Source organism: Sorex araneus, chromosome 4 (assembly GCF_027595985.1).
Source record: "Sorex araneus isolate mSorAra2 chromosome 4, mSorAra2.pri, whole genome shotgun sequence".
Taxonomy (NCBI): domain Eukaryota; kingdom Metazoa; phylum Chordata; class Mammalia; order Eulipotyphla; family Soricidae; genus Sorex; species Sorex araneus.
This window is the reverse complement of record NC_073305.1, coordinates 41,913,287-41,930,052: the sequence shown is the minus strand read 5'-3', so window position 1 is coordinate 41,930,052 and position 16,766 is coordinate 41,913,287. Positions and strand designations below refer to the sequence as shown.

At 44.7% G+C, this 16,766-nt stretch overlaps 1 protein-coding gene and 1 non-coding gene across 4 annotated transcripts in view; one reads left to right on the top strand and one right to left on the bottom strand.

Annotated features, from left to right (window-relative positions):
* Positions 1–16,766, bottom strand: part of TCAIM (T cell activation inhibitor, mitochondrial) — a 37,524-nt gene that overhangs the window by 7,693 nt on the left and 13,065 nt on the right. For all 3 annotated transcript variants that reach the window (XM_055135128.1, XM_055135127.1, XM_055135129.1), the window contains exons 5-9: positions 13,082–13,235; positions 6,648–6,900; positions 4,516–4,638; positions 541–638; positions 201–292 (exon numbers count right to left, since the gene is read on the bottom strand). In XM_055135128.1, the coding sequence (XP_054991103.1) occupies positions 201–292; positions 541–638; positions 4,516–4,638; positions 6,648–6,900; positions 13,082–13,235 (720 nt within the window). The remainder of the gene's footprint in view (positions 1–200; positions 293–540; positions 639–4,515; positions 4,639–6,647; positions 6,901–13,081; positions 13,236–16,766) is intronic.
* LOC129404647 (small nucleolar RNA SNORA70) lies at positions 3,812–3,945 on the top strand. Its single transcript, XR_008630021.1, has one exon. It is a non-coding gene; the product is annotated as a small nucleolar RNA SNORA70 (small nucleolar RNA).

Below are 16,766 nucleotides of genomic sequence, written 5' to 3'. Positions count from 1 at the left end.
AACATCTCCCAACAGAAACGGAAACTTGGCAATCAGTCCGCTGAGTATTTTTAACTATTTGATGTTGAATTTCTAAGCACAGCTGATGCTAATGACTTAAATTCTTATAGCTCTTTGACATCGATAGCACTGAGACACAAAACTAGGGCAATGACAATTCAAAGCTTTTGGAGGGGGGTTTGCTTTAAGCTGTTTCTTACTTTCGTCCAGTGATGATGGACATCCATTGTTCCCAGCATTACATGGCCCACCGCACTCATGCCGGAACGGTCTGTAAATATTATCGTACATCCTGATGATAAAACACAAACCCTTTGGTCACTGTCCAGAGATGCCTCATTCTTTCAGCACTGTTCAAATAGTTACTTCAACGTAGGGCATATATTCAGGACTCAACTCAGTAGAAGCTTGGGGGCTAAGTTTTTATGTCGTGTTTTATTCCAACAAATCAGACAAATTTAATGGAGAGACTATCACATATGTGAAGACGTTCAGCCGCCTTTCTGAGGGAGATGTGACAAGAAAACGGAAATGGTTTACCTTTGGCATTCCTGAGTGCTTCTGAGTTCTGCTGTGCTAAGCGGCCCAAGCTGTGGAGTTGGCTGCAACGGTGGGCAATGCCCCAGCTCCTCTGCCACCTGGTCCAACAGACACACACACACACACAGGCAAGCCGTCAGCCCTGGCACTCCTCAGGAGGCGCACGCCCTCCCCCAACCGACTGACTCCTGGGGAAAGCCAAGGGGTTTCTTTGTGAGGCTGGCACACAACATCTTTCCAAATGCGTCAGATTTCATGAAAATGCCTGGTCCTTCATTTCTCATGATGCAACCCAAATGGGAAAGAAACTGCTTATCAGAGGATGAGAGTCTCACTACTGTCTTCAGCTACCAGATGAGTTTCAACAGGCAAAAGCACTCTGTTGTCTCTATCTTAAAATAAGAGGGGAAAAAATAAAAAACCCAACCCAAACCAAACCAAACCCAAACCCCACAACTTTTTGTTTTTCACCTCATTCAATGATGATGACTTTGTTTTCAATTTCAGACCTGAGGAGAGATTCCTGTAGATTTACCGAATTTTAAAAGAACATCTTAGGGGCTGGAGCAATAGCACAGCGGGTAGGGCGTTTGCCTTGCATGCGGCCAACCTGGGTTGATTCCCAGCATCCCATATGGTCCCCTGAGCACCGCCAGGGGTAATTCCTGAGTGCAGAGCCAGGAGTAACCCCTGTGCATCGCCAGGTCTGACCCAAAAAGCAAAAAAAAAATTAAAAAATTAAAAAAATAAAAGAACATCTTAGTTTAGACAAAATGACTTTTACTACATAATGGAACTGACTCATTTCATAAATGAAGATAAAATCTCAGCAACACAATGGAAAACGATGGTTTCATCGAGTCCCTGAGGCACGATGTGCACTGCTAGCGTGCTGGGGGCAGCATCCACTTCTGAACGCTAATTCTGCAATTTATTAGCCCCGGGGCTTTGGACAGGGTATTTCTAACCTTCCCGGGAGTTCTCTTTCAGAGACGGAAAGTGAGGGCATTGTCTGCTGCGTAGGGAGAATAAATCAAAGTTCCTAATATGTGTAAAGCGTAAGGTACTCAAAAAGGGCCTCATACACTTAAATGCTGATAAATGTCATTTCTGTTATGATGACATGGACTGTAAGTTCTTTTAACATTCAAATAAGAAAAGTGAAGTATAATTTAAAATTAACATTGTCACAAGGCTAGCAAACGCTGTTTTTATTATATAAGAGGTTTATTCAGTTCATATTTAGGTTTTTGGGCCACCCTCGGTGGTGCTCAGGGATCACTCTTGGTGGTGCTCAGGGGACCATACAGAGCGCTGGGGTGAACCCGGATCTGCCATGTGCAAGGTAAGCACCCCACCTCCTGTACAATCCGTCCAGCTTATCCCCTTTTCATGTTTAGTCTTCATTTTTGTATTTCCAGTCTGCTTTGATAGAGTGTTTAAAATACATCACTGTCACTGTCATCCCGTTGCTCACTGATTTGCTCGAGCGGGCACCAGTAACGTCTCCATTGTGAGACTTGTTGCTACTGTTTTTGGCATATCGAATATGCCATGGGTAGGGTAGCTTGCCAGGCTCTGCCGTGCGGGCGGGATACTCTTGGTAGCTTGCTGGGTTCTCCGAGAGGGGCGGAGAACTCGAACCCGGGTCGGACGCGTGCAAAGCAAACATCCTATCTGCTGTGCTATTGCTCCAGTCCATTTAAAATACATACAAGAAAAAATTATTCTTATACACTTCTTACTTTGTAGACATTTAAAAGAACATAATATTTTACTTTCAGCTGGAAAAAAAAATCTGTCACTGGACTATGGAATTAGAAGAAACTCGTACATATCAAAGCATGGGCTAGAGATGATGTGATGATAAAAGGGTTTTATCACGATTCTCAGCATGAGTCCCAGCATCAGACAGACTTCAACTGAAATGTTCTTCTTTTGAACTTTGAATAGTCTTGGACGGATGAGAAGAGAACATATATGTACTATCTGAGCACAGGAAAGTTGTTAACATGACATGGAAATAGTCTTTTGGTCAAAAAAAAAAAAATTTCTCACTGTGAAGACTGAAAACAGTAAAACAGGCTGCAGCAGAAGGTCATGGAAATGTTTAAGACCAGGTGACAATTTTCTAGGGTTCCTATAATGGGGAATTCCATTTCTTAATCACATAACTCCTTCCTTAGTTTTAGCAGCAGTTAAATCCATTTTTATAATAATAAGCTTCAGTGTATATCTTCATTTAGCTATAATATGTGTGTATGGCAAAATATTTATTTCCCCCAGGCTTTTAGGTCACTCCTGGTGGTGCTCAGCGGTCAAACCAAGATCAGCTGCGTGCAAGGCAAGCCTCTATCCCTTACACTCTCTCACTGCCCATGGAAACGTTTAAAAAGCCATGCTAAATACAGAACCAAGAATACAACCCTCATTTTATTTCTCTCTTCCTCTTTCTTGTTGGTTTTGGGGTCGCACATGGGGGTGCTTGGGACCACCTGGTGCTGGAGTTATATCTGGGGCTTCTGCATGTGCTCCAGCCTTCTGAGATATCTCCCTGGCCCCTCCCTCATGACTGTATTGATTTTGATTTGGGGGCCACACACCCGATGATGCTCAGGGGTTAGTCCTGACTATGTGCTCAGGAATGACTTCTGGTGGTACTGAGGGAACCACATGGGGTCCTGGAGATTGAACCTGGGTCAGCCCTGTGCAAAGCAAGAGCCCTTCCTGCTGTACTATCTTCCCAGTCCTCCCATCACAATTTCAAATAAGAAGCAACAGGTTTTTGTTTTTTTTTTATGTTAGATGAACATTTGGTTCCTTTTTCTGTAGGGGGGGGCTCCTAAATGAAGCTCAGTAAGTCTGGTGGCCACCCGTGATTCTCAGCCAACGGGACTGGTGGTTCAATGCAGGGGCCCTCACAACCGAGAAGCTGCTCTGGGTGAGCTGCTGGTACCCAGGGGCCTCTAGCACTGCATCCTGCGGTGCTTGGGGGTACTGCACCAAAGATGCACCCTAACTGCAACAGCATCCCCCAGCACCCGAACTTTTGATTACTTTCACAAAATGACAGTTAAAGAATACCCAGTAGAGTCATATTGTGTCTGTTTGTATATTTTGCTTTTGTGCCACACCTGGCTGTGCTCAGGGCTTGCTCAGAGATCAGTCCTGGTGGTGCTGGGGAACCACATGAGGTGCCAGAGACCAAACCTGTGTTTGCTGTGTGCAAGACAAGTGTCTCACGCGCGGCACCATCTCTCCAGCCCAACTTCTGCAGCCAACACAGCCGACCATGCTCTCGGGCCTGTGGGGTCCCGTGTATGCTGGAGGCACCCAGCAGCCCCCGTGGGAATGTCCATAGCCCGCTGCTTGTAAGGGCCGCCCCAAGGGACCCTGGAGACAGCCTTTGCAGTGGACACTCCTAGCTGCAACAATCTCAGGCACTAGGCAGGTGTGTCTTTCAGAGTCCTGAGGCACGGTGGCCAGGGCTCACAAGTCATCATGGCCTTTGCTCCAGGCTTCCGGACCAGGGGCACAATGGGACTTAGCTCCACAGTGGCTGAGCTCAAGTTCCCCAGCCACCAGGCGTGCCACATGTCCAGTGGGGCTTTACTGAGTTTAATGCGGATGAGTCTGAAGGCATGGTGGCTGAAAAAGGGGCTCATCCCAGGTGGCTGTGGGGTCAGGTACATCCCCACTCATCTCCCCTCTGGTCCAGATGCCTCCACTCGGGGCCCTGGATTCCCAAGAGCCTTGGAGTTATTCTGCCTGACTCCTTCCTGCTCCCTTTGAGCCCCCCACCCCAACCCCCGCCCCACACACAATAAATCCTGCTTCCTAGCCAAAAAAAAAAAGAGACTACTTATTTTTATCTTTGATGGGAAAAAAAGGATGCAAATACTGAGCTGCCGGAAAGCTTTACAGGTAACACAAGTTTAGTTTAATCCCTAAATTACATTCTTCCCTCTTTATTACCTGATGTCTGTGAGTTGTAACTGGTGAGACAGTTCATCCTTTAAACGGTCTAGTTCTTTTCTAAGTGGCAGACTATTCTTCAGCTTTTTAACGGCACTTTTGCCATTGTTATCTAACCACGACCTAAGAAGAAAACAGATATATATATCATATACATACCCATAGATATATGTATACATACATATGCATCTACTTTCTGATGCTAACACTATGAATTACACTGCAAGCATTTCTACTAATAAATGACATATACATTACCTTAAAGCACAGCCACTATGACGTGGAATCTACAACCAAAACTTAACCCAAGTGAACTCCTCTCTGCTCTCACCTCCCTCTCAACCCTGAGCCTCCAGCCCTTTGAGCATCCTCCCAGCCCACGAAGTATTTTAAATGGTAACCCAGTACACATGCCATTCACGTTAGCATACACACACGTTTGTATAGATATAACAAACAAGGATTTTGAGAAACAATTCTTCCTAAAAATTTTCTAAAAATTTGAGTCACACCCGGCAATGCTCAGGGCTTACACCTGGTTCAGTACTCAGGGTTCAGTCCTGGTGGGGGTTTGAGGAACCTTACGGGATACTAGGGATCGGGCCCAGGTCAGCTGTGTAAGGCAAACACCCGACCCACTGTCCTGCTGCTCCAGCTCTGAAAAACAATTATTAAATATACTGATATTTTTCTATTTTTTTAAAGGACAAAGCAAAACTATGTGAAAACAGATTAAATGGAGTCTTTATGACTTGAAAAATTTTCTATTCTTTTTAAAAAGCCAGCTTGAGCTAGGGAGATAGGACAGGGGTCAGAGGTGACTGCCTGACTGCCTGAGGGGCCGCCGGACCCTGGCAGTGCTGCATTCCCAGGCCCAACACTGAAGGGTACAATCTGGTTGGCCAAGCAAATGTCTCTAGGAGTGGCCCCAGACTCCCCAGGTTCTTCTTGGGAGACCCCCAAACTCAACTGCTTTATCCAAGATTAATATATTTGGTTTTGGGGTCACACCTGGCTCTGCACAGGGATCACTCCTCGTTGTGTTCCAGATACCATGCGTGGTGGCAGGGACCAGGTGGGCCGTCTGCAAGGCTAGGGCCTTAAGTTCTGCACTATCCCTTGGGCCCAATTTCTGTCTTATTTCAAAATGGTTAGAAATATCTATAGCTTGAATGTAGCACTGGGAAGGTGGCTCAGAGAGGGAAAACACTTGCTTTGAATGTGAAGCCCTGGATTCAGTTTTCTGATATTACCAGAAAAATAATTAAATCTATATTAAAAACTGTTATTTTGTATTTAAAAAAATTATTTTTTTCTTTTTCCCCTGGGCCATACCTGACGATACTTCAGGACTTACTTGTGACTCTGTGCTCAGGAATTACTCCTGGTGGTACTAGGGGTGGAGATAAGGTGGGGGGTGCCCAGGTTGAACCCAGATCAGTCATGTGCAAGGCAAACACTTTCTACCCACTATACTATTTCTCCAGCCCAATGTATTATCTTTTTAACTCATATCCTAAGTTTTAGAAATATCTTAACGTGCTTTCATGAATAAATTTTGATTAGTTGAAGGCTACTGGTAAGTTCAAGTAAACACAGTTTGATAAGATGTAGCACTGTCGTCCTGTTGTTCATCGATTTGCTCGAGCGGGCACCAGTAACATCTCCATTGTGAGATTTGTTGTTACTGTTTTTGGCATATTGAATACACCACGGGTAGCTTGCCAGGTTCTGGCCGTGGGGGCGGGATACACTCGGTAGCTTGCCGGGCTCTCCGAGAGAGATGGAGGAATCAAACCGGGTCGGCTGTGAACAAGGAAAACGCCCTACCCGCTGTGCTATTGCTCCAGCCCTTGATAAGATGTACTGAATTAAATTTACTATTTCCATGCTCCCACCAGGTATAATCCTTGAGTGCAGAGCCAGGAGTAACCCGAGCATCGCTGGATGTGACCCAAAAAGTAAATAAAAAACCAAAAACAAACAAAAAGACCAAAACCCAAAAACTATCTACTTTTATTACTATATAGTTATACAGATAGAACCGTTTCTCCTGAAAAAGCAGACTTTAATTGTAAATATGAAATAAAAATATAAATGTTACATTGAGTAATATAAAACCTTTTACATACGTGAGGGTGGTTTCCATTCTTGACACATGCTCGAGGTCTTCATCAGGATCCTTGAATCCAGTGAAAGTGTAGTAAGACTTGTCCCACTTGATGGGCCTGTCAGACACCCGCTTCGCCTCTTTGGGGGCTTGGGAGGGCGAGGTGGTGTTCAAACTCTGGATATGTTCAACAGATAAGCTACAGGAGTTGAGAATATATAATACTGTGCTCAGCAGATCTCTGGTGTGCAAAGTAAATTTGACTGCTCGGAATCCTGGAGAATACAAGTGAAGAGAGATGATTATTTACTTTTAAAAATATTTTAGATGCAGTATTTATAGACACTTTGGCTAATCATCTGTAGATGGAGACCAGGCTCCCTTCCCTGAAACTAGACCCTGTCATCTTAATCTTTATCGCTGTATCACTGTCATCCCATTGATCATCCCGTTGATCATCGATTTGCTCAAGAGGGCCCAAAAACATCTCCATTCATCCTAGCCGTGAGATTTTAGCAGCCTCTCTTTACTCGTCCTTCCCAATGGTGCTGCATTAGAGACTCTTCAGAGTCAGGGGAATGAGACCCATCATTGTTACTATATTTGACATATGAATACACCACGGGGAGCTTGCCAGGCTCTTGCAGGCTTTTCCCTGCTGCCCATCATTTGGCTCTCCTGGTCTCAGAGAGCAAAGGCTCTTCATCATGAACAAGTGCAGCCCAAGATGATCCTTGCACTGAGCAGGAGAAGCGAGAGGGAAAAGGCAGAAGCTAAGAGTCAGGAAATGGAAGACAGACAGATGAACTTCGGACCCGAGAAACTTGTTGCAGGGATGGCCCTGGACTTTGCAATAGGTCCTTTCCCCTGGGCTGCTCCGGACGGGGACAGGTGCCGCCCTCCACCTGCCCTCTAGGAGCCCCGGCGGTCACCATTTTCTAGAAGTCAGCGACTAGCTCCAGGTATGAGTAGTGGCAGAAGCCAGGCCACACGGGACAGGGGAGGAGTGAGCCTTTCTCCTTCCCCCGCCCCGATGGGACCCTGAGGTGACGCCACATCCAGCCACTGTCTACTCAAGCTCCCACACAGCCATGATCCGGAGATACACAAACGAACCTTGGACCCGAGCAAGTTGCTGCAGCAATCTCTTCAGACCCTAATTTTAAAATTTTAGAATTCCTAGAGAGCACGGTTGCAAGAGCGGCTGCACAAACATTACACTGTATCCACAACAAGCAATACAAAGCACATTGTCTAGCACAGCCTTTTCGCCAGGTATGAGTGGCGGTGGGACTGGTCTCGAAATATCGAAGGTAATTAAAGTAGAGAAAGAGAGTATTGTGCAAACTGTCTGCCACACAGGCAGGGGGAGGTGTAGAATGGGGGCGGAGGGATACTGGGGATTTTGGTGGGAAACGTGCACTGGTGAAGGCATGGGTAGTTGATGACTGTATGATTAAAGCTCAAACATGAAAGCTTTGTTACTGTACCTCATGGTGAATCAATAGAAAAAAATAAAATAAAAGAGTCAGGAAATGTTGAAAAAGAACAGAAATAAAAGAACTTAGGCTTCATATTAAAAAAAAATCATATGGGGCCAGAGATATAGTATAGCGAGTAGGTTACCCTGAGCACCACTGGATGTGGCCCCCAAATAGAACAAAACAAAACAAAAAAGGAAGAAGTCATAGCTGGAGAGATACAAGGGTGAGGCACTGTCCTGCATGAGGCCAAACCCAGTCTCCTGAGCACCACCAAGAGCGACCCCTAAGCCAGGAGTAAGCCCTGGGCACCACTGGGTGTGGCCCCCCAATCCCAAAAGTAAAAGGTACTTGCCAGAGTGATAGTATAGAGGGTCGGTTGGTTGTCTTGCATGTGGCTGCTCTGGGTTTAATTCCTGGCACCCCATATGGTCCCCAGAGCCTTCCAGGAGTGATCCCTGAATGCAGAGCCAGGAGTAAGCCCTGAGCACTGCTGGCTGTGGCCCAAAAGCCAAATGAAGGGAGGAACTGTCAGGAAAGAAGCCCAGTTTCCATTTTCATTTATCACTCCACTAGTTCTTTCTTTGTTAAGTGTGTTTGTGTGGGGTAAGTTCAGAGCTCACTGCGGGGCCGTGCTCAAGGACCATTCCTTGCAGGGCTCAGGGACCATATGCCAGGGATCAAAGCAAACCCAGATCGGCTGCATGCAAGGCAAGTGCCCTACCTGCTGTACTCTCTCTCTAGCCCCTAATAATAAATTTGATTTTTCATTTTCACAAACCACTAAAAAAGAAGAGTTCTGAAATGACAGACAGGCCTCTTTCATTCCAGAAACGAGAGTCACTAGTAAATAGTTTACCCTATTATCCTAATTTATAATAATAATTTAAAAAAAGCATTACTAATTTCCAAAATTCTAGAAACACTTAAATTAATTCATTATCATTATTGTTTTTGTTGTTATTATTATTTGGGGGGCCAAACCTAGGGGTGCTCCTCTGGACTCTGTTTCTTCTTTTTTTCCCTTCCCCACTTCCCTCCTCCTCTGGACTATGGACTCAGGGCTTGCTCTGATGGAACTTCAGGAGCCATGAGGTGCCAAAGATCACATCCAAGCTTTCTGCACGCTAAGCATGTGCGCAGCCCATTGAGCTCTCCTGCCCAAGACTTGATTTTAAACAATAAGATAACTGATTAAAAAAATTAAATCTTTTTCAAGGTGCCAACCTGCCATAATGGCAAAAATGATTAGCAACAATAAAGGATATATATATATATATATTTGCTTTTTGGGCATAACCAGTGACACACAGGGGTTACTCCTGGCTCTGCACCCAGGAATTACCCCTGGCGTTGCTCAGGGGACCATATGGGATGCTGGGAATCAAACCCGGGTCAGTCGCGTGCAAGGCAAACACCCTACCCGCTGTGCTATCACTCCAGCCCAAGAATATATTAAGAGAATATGGCCTGTAAATCAGAACACTGAACTAGGAATAATGAAGGAGACATTGATTCTAGTATTAGTCCTGTCTCTCAATTTGCTATTTATAAAAAAAAGAGTACATACTAAAAAAATAAGCTTTCCAAATTTCCTTCTGCATCTTCATACTGGGTTTATTTTTTAAAAATCCATAAATTAACCATTGAATAGAAATTCAGTTGATTGTGGGAGCAACAGTTGAAATTGTAGAAATAAGTTTGACTCTCCTAAATATACAAAATCAGTAACAAAACCTGATGTATAATATTTTTATTTTCAAAGCTGAGGCAATGTGGCTTTACAGGTAGATGTGAGGTAACAACTTTATAAATTCTGTCCTGAAAAGGTCATGAAATCCAAGTGGGCCACTAGACATAAGTATGGTTTTTCAGTTCCTCGTCTGATTCTGAACCTGAGTAACAGGAGCATGTGTGTGTTAAGAGCACTTCAGGCAGGAGCAGGAGAGACTAAGGGTTGGCTAAGTGGCCTGTGCTGCGTGAGGCCAGGGCCCCCCGCAACACATTGTCAGGAGCACTACCAGGCACCCAAAAGCCAGAAATAAATAAGGGTACTTCGGCTTTAACGAACTAGAATCACCTATATTTATGGTTCTTTGGTCTTAAGCTAGCAAAGAATGTATTTGTTAATTTATTTTGACTTTTGGGGCCACACCCGGCGATGCTCTGCACTCAGGAAGCACTCCTGGTGATGGGGGTGCCTGGGATTGAACCCTGGGTTGGGCACGTGCAAGGCAAATGCCCTCCCCGCTGTACGATCTCCCCGGTCCTGTAGCAAAGAATGTACCATAGTTGCTTAGGAGACTCTCATGGTTAAGAGTGACTATGATAGTAATTATTTAGCCTTTAAAATAGTTAAACATAGCAATAATAATTATTAATAGTGCTCCTCTGTGGGCTGGAGCAATAGCATAGTGGGTAGGGCGTCTGCCTTGGGCGTTTGCCTTGCATGTGGCCAACCCGGGTTCAATTCCTCTGTCCCTCTCGGAGAGCCCAGCAAGCTACCGAGAGTATTCCACCTGCACGGCAGAACCTGGCAAGCTACATGTGGTATATTCGATATGCCAAAAACAGTAGCAACAAGTCTCATGATGGAGAAGTTATTGGTGCCCACTCGAGCAAATCGATGCGCAACAGATGACAGTGACAGTGACAGTGATCCTCTGTAGACCTATTCCATCAAACAGGGCTAAGACTTCTCCCCTCCCCCATGCTTTATTTAAACATGGTGGTTTCCAACTTTGCTCATGATGATCTATTACCGGCATTCACTATTCTAACCCCAATCCCACCACCGCTGTCACCTTCTCTCCACCACTATCTCCACTGTACCAATCACCCTTCAAGCCTGTCCCCCTAGCAGGCCCAAAAGAATTTATTTTATATTTGCGTGTTACCACTAAATGGCCAATGGAATGATAAAAATACATTTCGGTGAAAGAAAATTTGTGGACATTGTTGTACTCCACCCTGGGGACATTACGTCTTTGAGAATGCCTTGTTTGTAATAAAGAATAGGGTTTGGTTTTAGTAAACTTTAGTAAACCGGAGACAGATAAGGGAACGGCCAACAAAAGGAATTTGAAATCTTCCATGTTCAGTTCACGGCAAATAAATGAAGAAAACATACTATCAAATGCTATATCCTGCTTCAGTACTTTATTTTAGATAAAAGCTCATTATTCCTCACTTTATTTTAGATAAAGATCCTAGCACCCCATAGGGTGCCCTGAGCCCTACCAGGAGTGATCCTGAGTGCAGGGCCAGAATTAAGTCCTGAGGAGCACCGAAAACAAAAAACCTATTCTTAAAAATAAAAACTTTTTTTTGGATGGGTGGATTTGGGTCACAGCCAACTGTGTGCAGACCAGGCTGATCCCTTGCATCTTCCCAGTGAAGAACGGGCAGGGGGAGGTGGAGGAGGCAAAGCACTCTCCTGCATGTGGCTGACCCTGGTTCAATGATCCCCCGGTGCTGCAGATGGTCTCCTGAGCACTCCCAGAGTCCGCTCCTGGGCAGAGTCAGGAACAGCTTCTGCACAAGATAACTGATTAAAAAAATTAAATCTTTTTCAAGGTGCCAACCTGCCATAATGGCAAAAATGATTAGCAACAATAAAGGATATATATATATATATATATATATATATATATATTTTCTTTTTGGGTATAACCAGTGACGCACAGGGGTTACTCCTGGCTCTGCACCCAGGAATCACCTGGTTGTAAGCCCCCCATCTCTCTCCCAACCCCCCCAAAAAAAAGAATAATAAAGTACCGATATTCTTTACTTTTTTGGAGGGGTGGGGGTTGGGAGACACCCAGGTTATACCCAATTGATTCCTGGCTCTGCACTCAGGGATCACTCAAGGCAATGCATAAGAGATGGCAGGGATCAACCCCGGGTCAGCCATGTGCAAGGCAAACACCCTACTTGCTATACTAACTCTCAGGCCCCAAGAACCCATATATATATATATATATATATATATATATATATATATATATATATATATATATATATATATATATATATATATATATAGGCTCTTTGGGTCACACCCAGTGATGCACAGTTTCATGGGTTACATTGCTCTGCACTCAGGAATTACTCCTGGCAGTGCTTGGGGAAACCATATGGGATGCTGGAGATTGAACCCGAGCTGGCTGCGTGTGAGGCAAACGCCTTACCCGCTGTCCTGTCACTCCAGCCCAAGAACCCATATTCTATTTCCAGGATCCAGGGAAAGTAACTGGCCATGTTACAACTATACAAATATTGCCAGAGTACTTGAAGGACTATTGAAAAGAATATAAGCTGTACTTAAATTCATTACTTTTTGTTTGTTTTGGACCACATGCAGCTGTGCTTACTCCTGGCTTACTCCAGGCTTACTCCTGGCTCTGTGCTCAAGTATCACTCATGGTGGACTGGGGTCAGGGGAGAGAACCCAAATCAATAGCATGCAAGGTAAGTGCCCTACCAGCTGTACTATCACGCCAGCTCTAATTTTTGTTTTTTTACTTTGGTATTTAATAATTAAAACAGCACTAAAATAGGAAAGGAGGGGCTGGAGCAATAGCACAGCGGGTAGGGCGTTTGCCTTGCACGCGGCTGACCCGGGTTCGATTCCCAGCATCTCATATGGTCCCCTGAGCACTGCCGGGGTGATTCCTGAGTGTAGAGCCAGGAGTAACCCCTGTGCATTGCCAGGTGTGACCCAAAAACCAAAAAAAATAAAATAGGAAAGGAAAAAATGGTAATGGTTCAGTTTCATATGGACAAAAACACTGAAACACAATAAAAATAGCTTGTTCAAATATACAAAGTCAGAAATATACTAATTTTAGAAAAACTGTTGGTTAAACATTATTGCTATTCTTAGAGGCTTCAATCCAAATGATGGCAATGTCAGAGCAAATGAACACATTTAACATGGAGTTTGCAAGGGGACACTAGAAGTAAGAAAATGTACCGGAAGCACCAAAGGATTCCTGGCCATCCGATGAATTCTGGTCTGTTTCTCTGACATAAAACATGAGCTGAGTTGGTTTCAGAGACTTGATGCCTGGTTTCTGGATATTTTCTAAGTAGACACTTAATCTCTTAAGAGAATTTTCATTGATTTCCTGGAAAACATATTAAGTGATATTTACATATAGCTAGAAGAAAACAAAAGTAATTACATCCTAGTCTTCTAAATATTAGTGAGTATATTAAAAATGCTGGGATTCAAGGCTCTTAACAGAGAGAAAATAAATCCACACCTAACATCCTGTGGCACAATGAGTAACACAGATGAGATGAAGAAAGCATGAATTACAAAGCCTAATGATGACTGGAGATCCCAAAGCAATTATTGGTAGATAAATCCAATTAGATGCAAAAATTTAAATCTTTCAAAAACCCACACAAGCACAGGATGCAGTCTGGAAACAACCGACTGGAGAACTTACGTAAGTCATTTTGCCGCACAGTGCTAATTTCTTTCTATATAAGTGAATCTGAAAATGCCCATCCAGAAAGGGCTGGACTATGCAATATACATTCATTCGGGGCTCGACCTTCAATGCCACACTACACAACCCACACCCAAAACAGGGACATCTTGGAATTACCAGGGAGTGACTTGTAGGACATATTATTTAATATGGGAATGAAGATAGACAGTTGGCAACTACACCACCTGGAAAATATATTAAGTGATATTTACATATAGCTTAATATATTTTTAATTTACAATTTTAATTTATAATTAAAAATATATTAAGTGATATTTACATATAGCTAGAAGAAAATAGTAATTACATCCTAGTCTTCGCTGATGACATCATAGTGTCCCCTTGCAAACTCCATGTTAAATGTGTTCATTTGCTCTGACATTGCCATCGTTCTCATGACACCAAATATCAGCCAAGTGGCACGAATGCTGGCCGACTTCAACCGTGAGTGTTGGAAAGGTTGGACTGCAGCTGAATCTCACGAAGACAATGTTCATGAGAAACAAATTAGTACCTGATGTTCCATTTGCCCTCAATGGAATGAACATCTCTGAATGCAGCAGTTATGTGTACCTAGGTCAAGAATTCAACAGGACAAATGACCTAGCACCTGAACTGCACAAGAGGAAGAGAGCAGCATGGACCGCCTTCAGGAGCATTGAAGAAGTGGTTAAGAGGACAAAGAACCTCCGGCTCCGGGCACATCTTTTTGACTCCACCGTTCTTCCTGCACTAATATACACCTCAGAGACCTGGGCCCTAAGCAAACAGAATGAGAACGCTATTCGGGTCTCCCAAAGAGGAATTCAAAGAGCTACGCTTGGAGTATCACGTTTCACTCAAGTGAGAGAAGGAATCCGGAGTTCCGACCTCCGATTGAGGCTCTTCATGTTCTTGGAGCGAGCAGATGCCATTGGGCTACACTAGCACTCAACAGGGACGAATGGAGACGTTACTGGCGCCTGCTCGAACAAATCGCCGAACAACAGGATGACAAGTGATACAAGTGAAGTGATTGTTAAATTAAAAAAAAAAATGTGTTCTTTATTTTTATTTTTTTGCTTTTTGGGTCACACCCGGCAATGCACAGGGGTTACTCCTGGCTCTGCACTCAGGAATTACCCCTGGCGGTGCTCAGGGGACCATATGGGATGCTGGGAATTGAACCCGGGTCGGCCGCGTGCAAGGCAAACGCCCTACCCGCTGTGCTATCGCTCCAGCCCCGTAAATGTGTTCTTTATTGAGAAACAACTCTAGAGAAAGGTACAAGTCACCACTATTGATCTCTTTCCAGACACAGGGTATAATATGCAATCAGGTATAGTCCATTTATTCTTGCTTTGTTTATCACGGTATGTTTGTTCTTAGCCATGAAAAACCCCTGAGCAGGTAAGGGAGATTTCTTACTAGTGGCAAAACTAATTATTTGTCATTATTGATTAATGATTTTATAAGTATTTACTAGTGACTCTGGATTTGGGGGCCCCCTCTGGCAGTGTTCAGGGGTCATTCCTGGTGGTGCCAGGAGCAAACCTAACTTTCCTATAAGTCAAACATGTGCTCAGCTTATTAAGCAGTCTCTCAAGGACAGTAATTATTTTTTGATATATGTGTTTATCCTTGGCAGAAATAAATACGTAGAACAACCCAGAAACAAATGGAAAGTCATTTAGAGGAAGTTAACAGGACTAGGATAAAGGAAATAGAGACGTGTCTGAGGCTCTGAGTAAACTTTGAATTTAGTTTTGACAAAGGATATCAATTAATGTTCTGCATCAGGTTTTAAAACTAGATTAAAAGCAAGAGAATAGGGCAGGAGAGATAGTATAGTGGGCAGTGCACTTGCCTTGCGTGAGGCTGACCGGAGTTCAATTCCCGGCACCACCTATGGCCCTCTGAGCACCGCCAGGAGTGATCCCTGAGGGCAGAGCCAGAAGCAAGCTCTGGCCACAGCCAAATGTAGCCCTCAAACAATAAGCAAACAGTTTTCGTTAAAAACAACTATGCTTCTCTTTGAGATCCTGGCCTGATGTCACCAGTAGCTGAGGCATTATGTCTGATCCTTAGAAAAGGGCCAGTGTGTGCTGACAAGAGTAAGCTGCCTTTACATATATTTACAAGGCCACATATATTTCAATGGGAGGGAAAAAAATTATACTACTAAATGTGTGAGTTTGGTTTCTGCAAAAAGAGCAGGTAAAGTATGCTCTTTTTGCAGAACAGGGAACAGGTAACAGGGAAGGAGGACGCTGGGGAGGAAGTGGGTGGCCATTGTCCTTCCCTAGCCTGTATATGTGAGGCCTGGGACTGAACCGAGGGCCTCATGTATGCCAGGCAAGTGTTCTCCTGCTGAGCTATTCCCCCACCCCCCGCTGGCCCCGTGGGTAGCAATTTTATGCGAGGTCATCTAGAGAGCCTCACAGAAAAGATGGTGCAACAGTGAGAAAGTCAAGGACAAGCCATAGCTACGTGACTGACTCCCAGTAAGAAACTCTGGGTACCAAGGCTTGGGGAAAAGTTCTTGGGGAGACCTGGGGGGCAGGACGATCTGTGTGGAGGGGGGCCAGAGCAGGTCTGGCACACAGCAGGTGCTCGAACACAGAGTGAACAACTAAAGGGGAGGCAACATTTACCAAAACAACCATGTCGGGCGGGGGGCTCCCGAGGCTGCTCTCAGGCCCATTTGCTACAAGGATTTACAGACCACGGAGAAGCTGCCTGCTCAGTCTGGTTCACTGCAAGGAAGGATGAGGACAGAAACCAGTCAAGGGAAAAGGGAGGTTGGGTGAAGCCCAGGAGACACCAGGAACCGAGTTCCAGGGCCCCCTCTCCTGTGGAGGTGTTTGCGGAGCTTAATTCCCCAGGCAACAGTGTGAGATGACCCGAAGTGTCGCTGACCCCGGGAAACTCACCCACGCAGCCTTGGTGTCCGGCGTTGTTACTGGGTGTCAGGTCCACAGACAGAGAGTGCCCCTGTGCCTGACCTCAGCTACTCAGCACCCAGTACCCGGACATAAAGCAAGGCCTCAGACACAAAAACAGGCATTCGCCTTAGTGATGTGTCATTAGCAGGAAGTCTCTCCTGGCCTGAGGTGTCATGCAAACAAAACAGGTCATCAAACAGGACAGACGACGGGCTGGGGCTCATCTCAAGGCAGG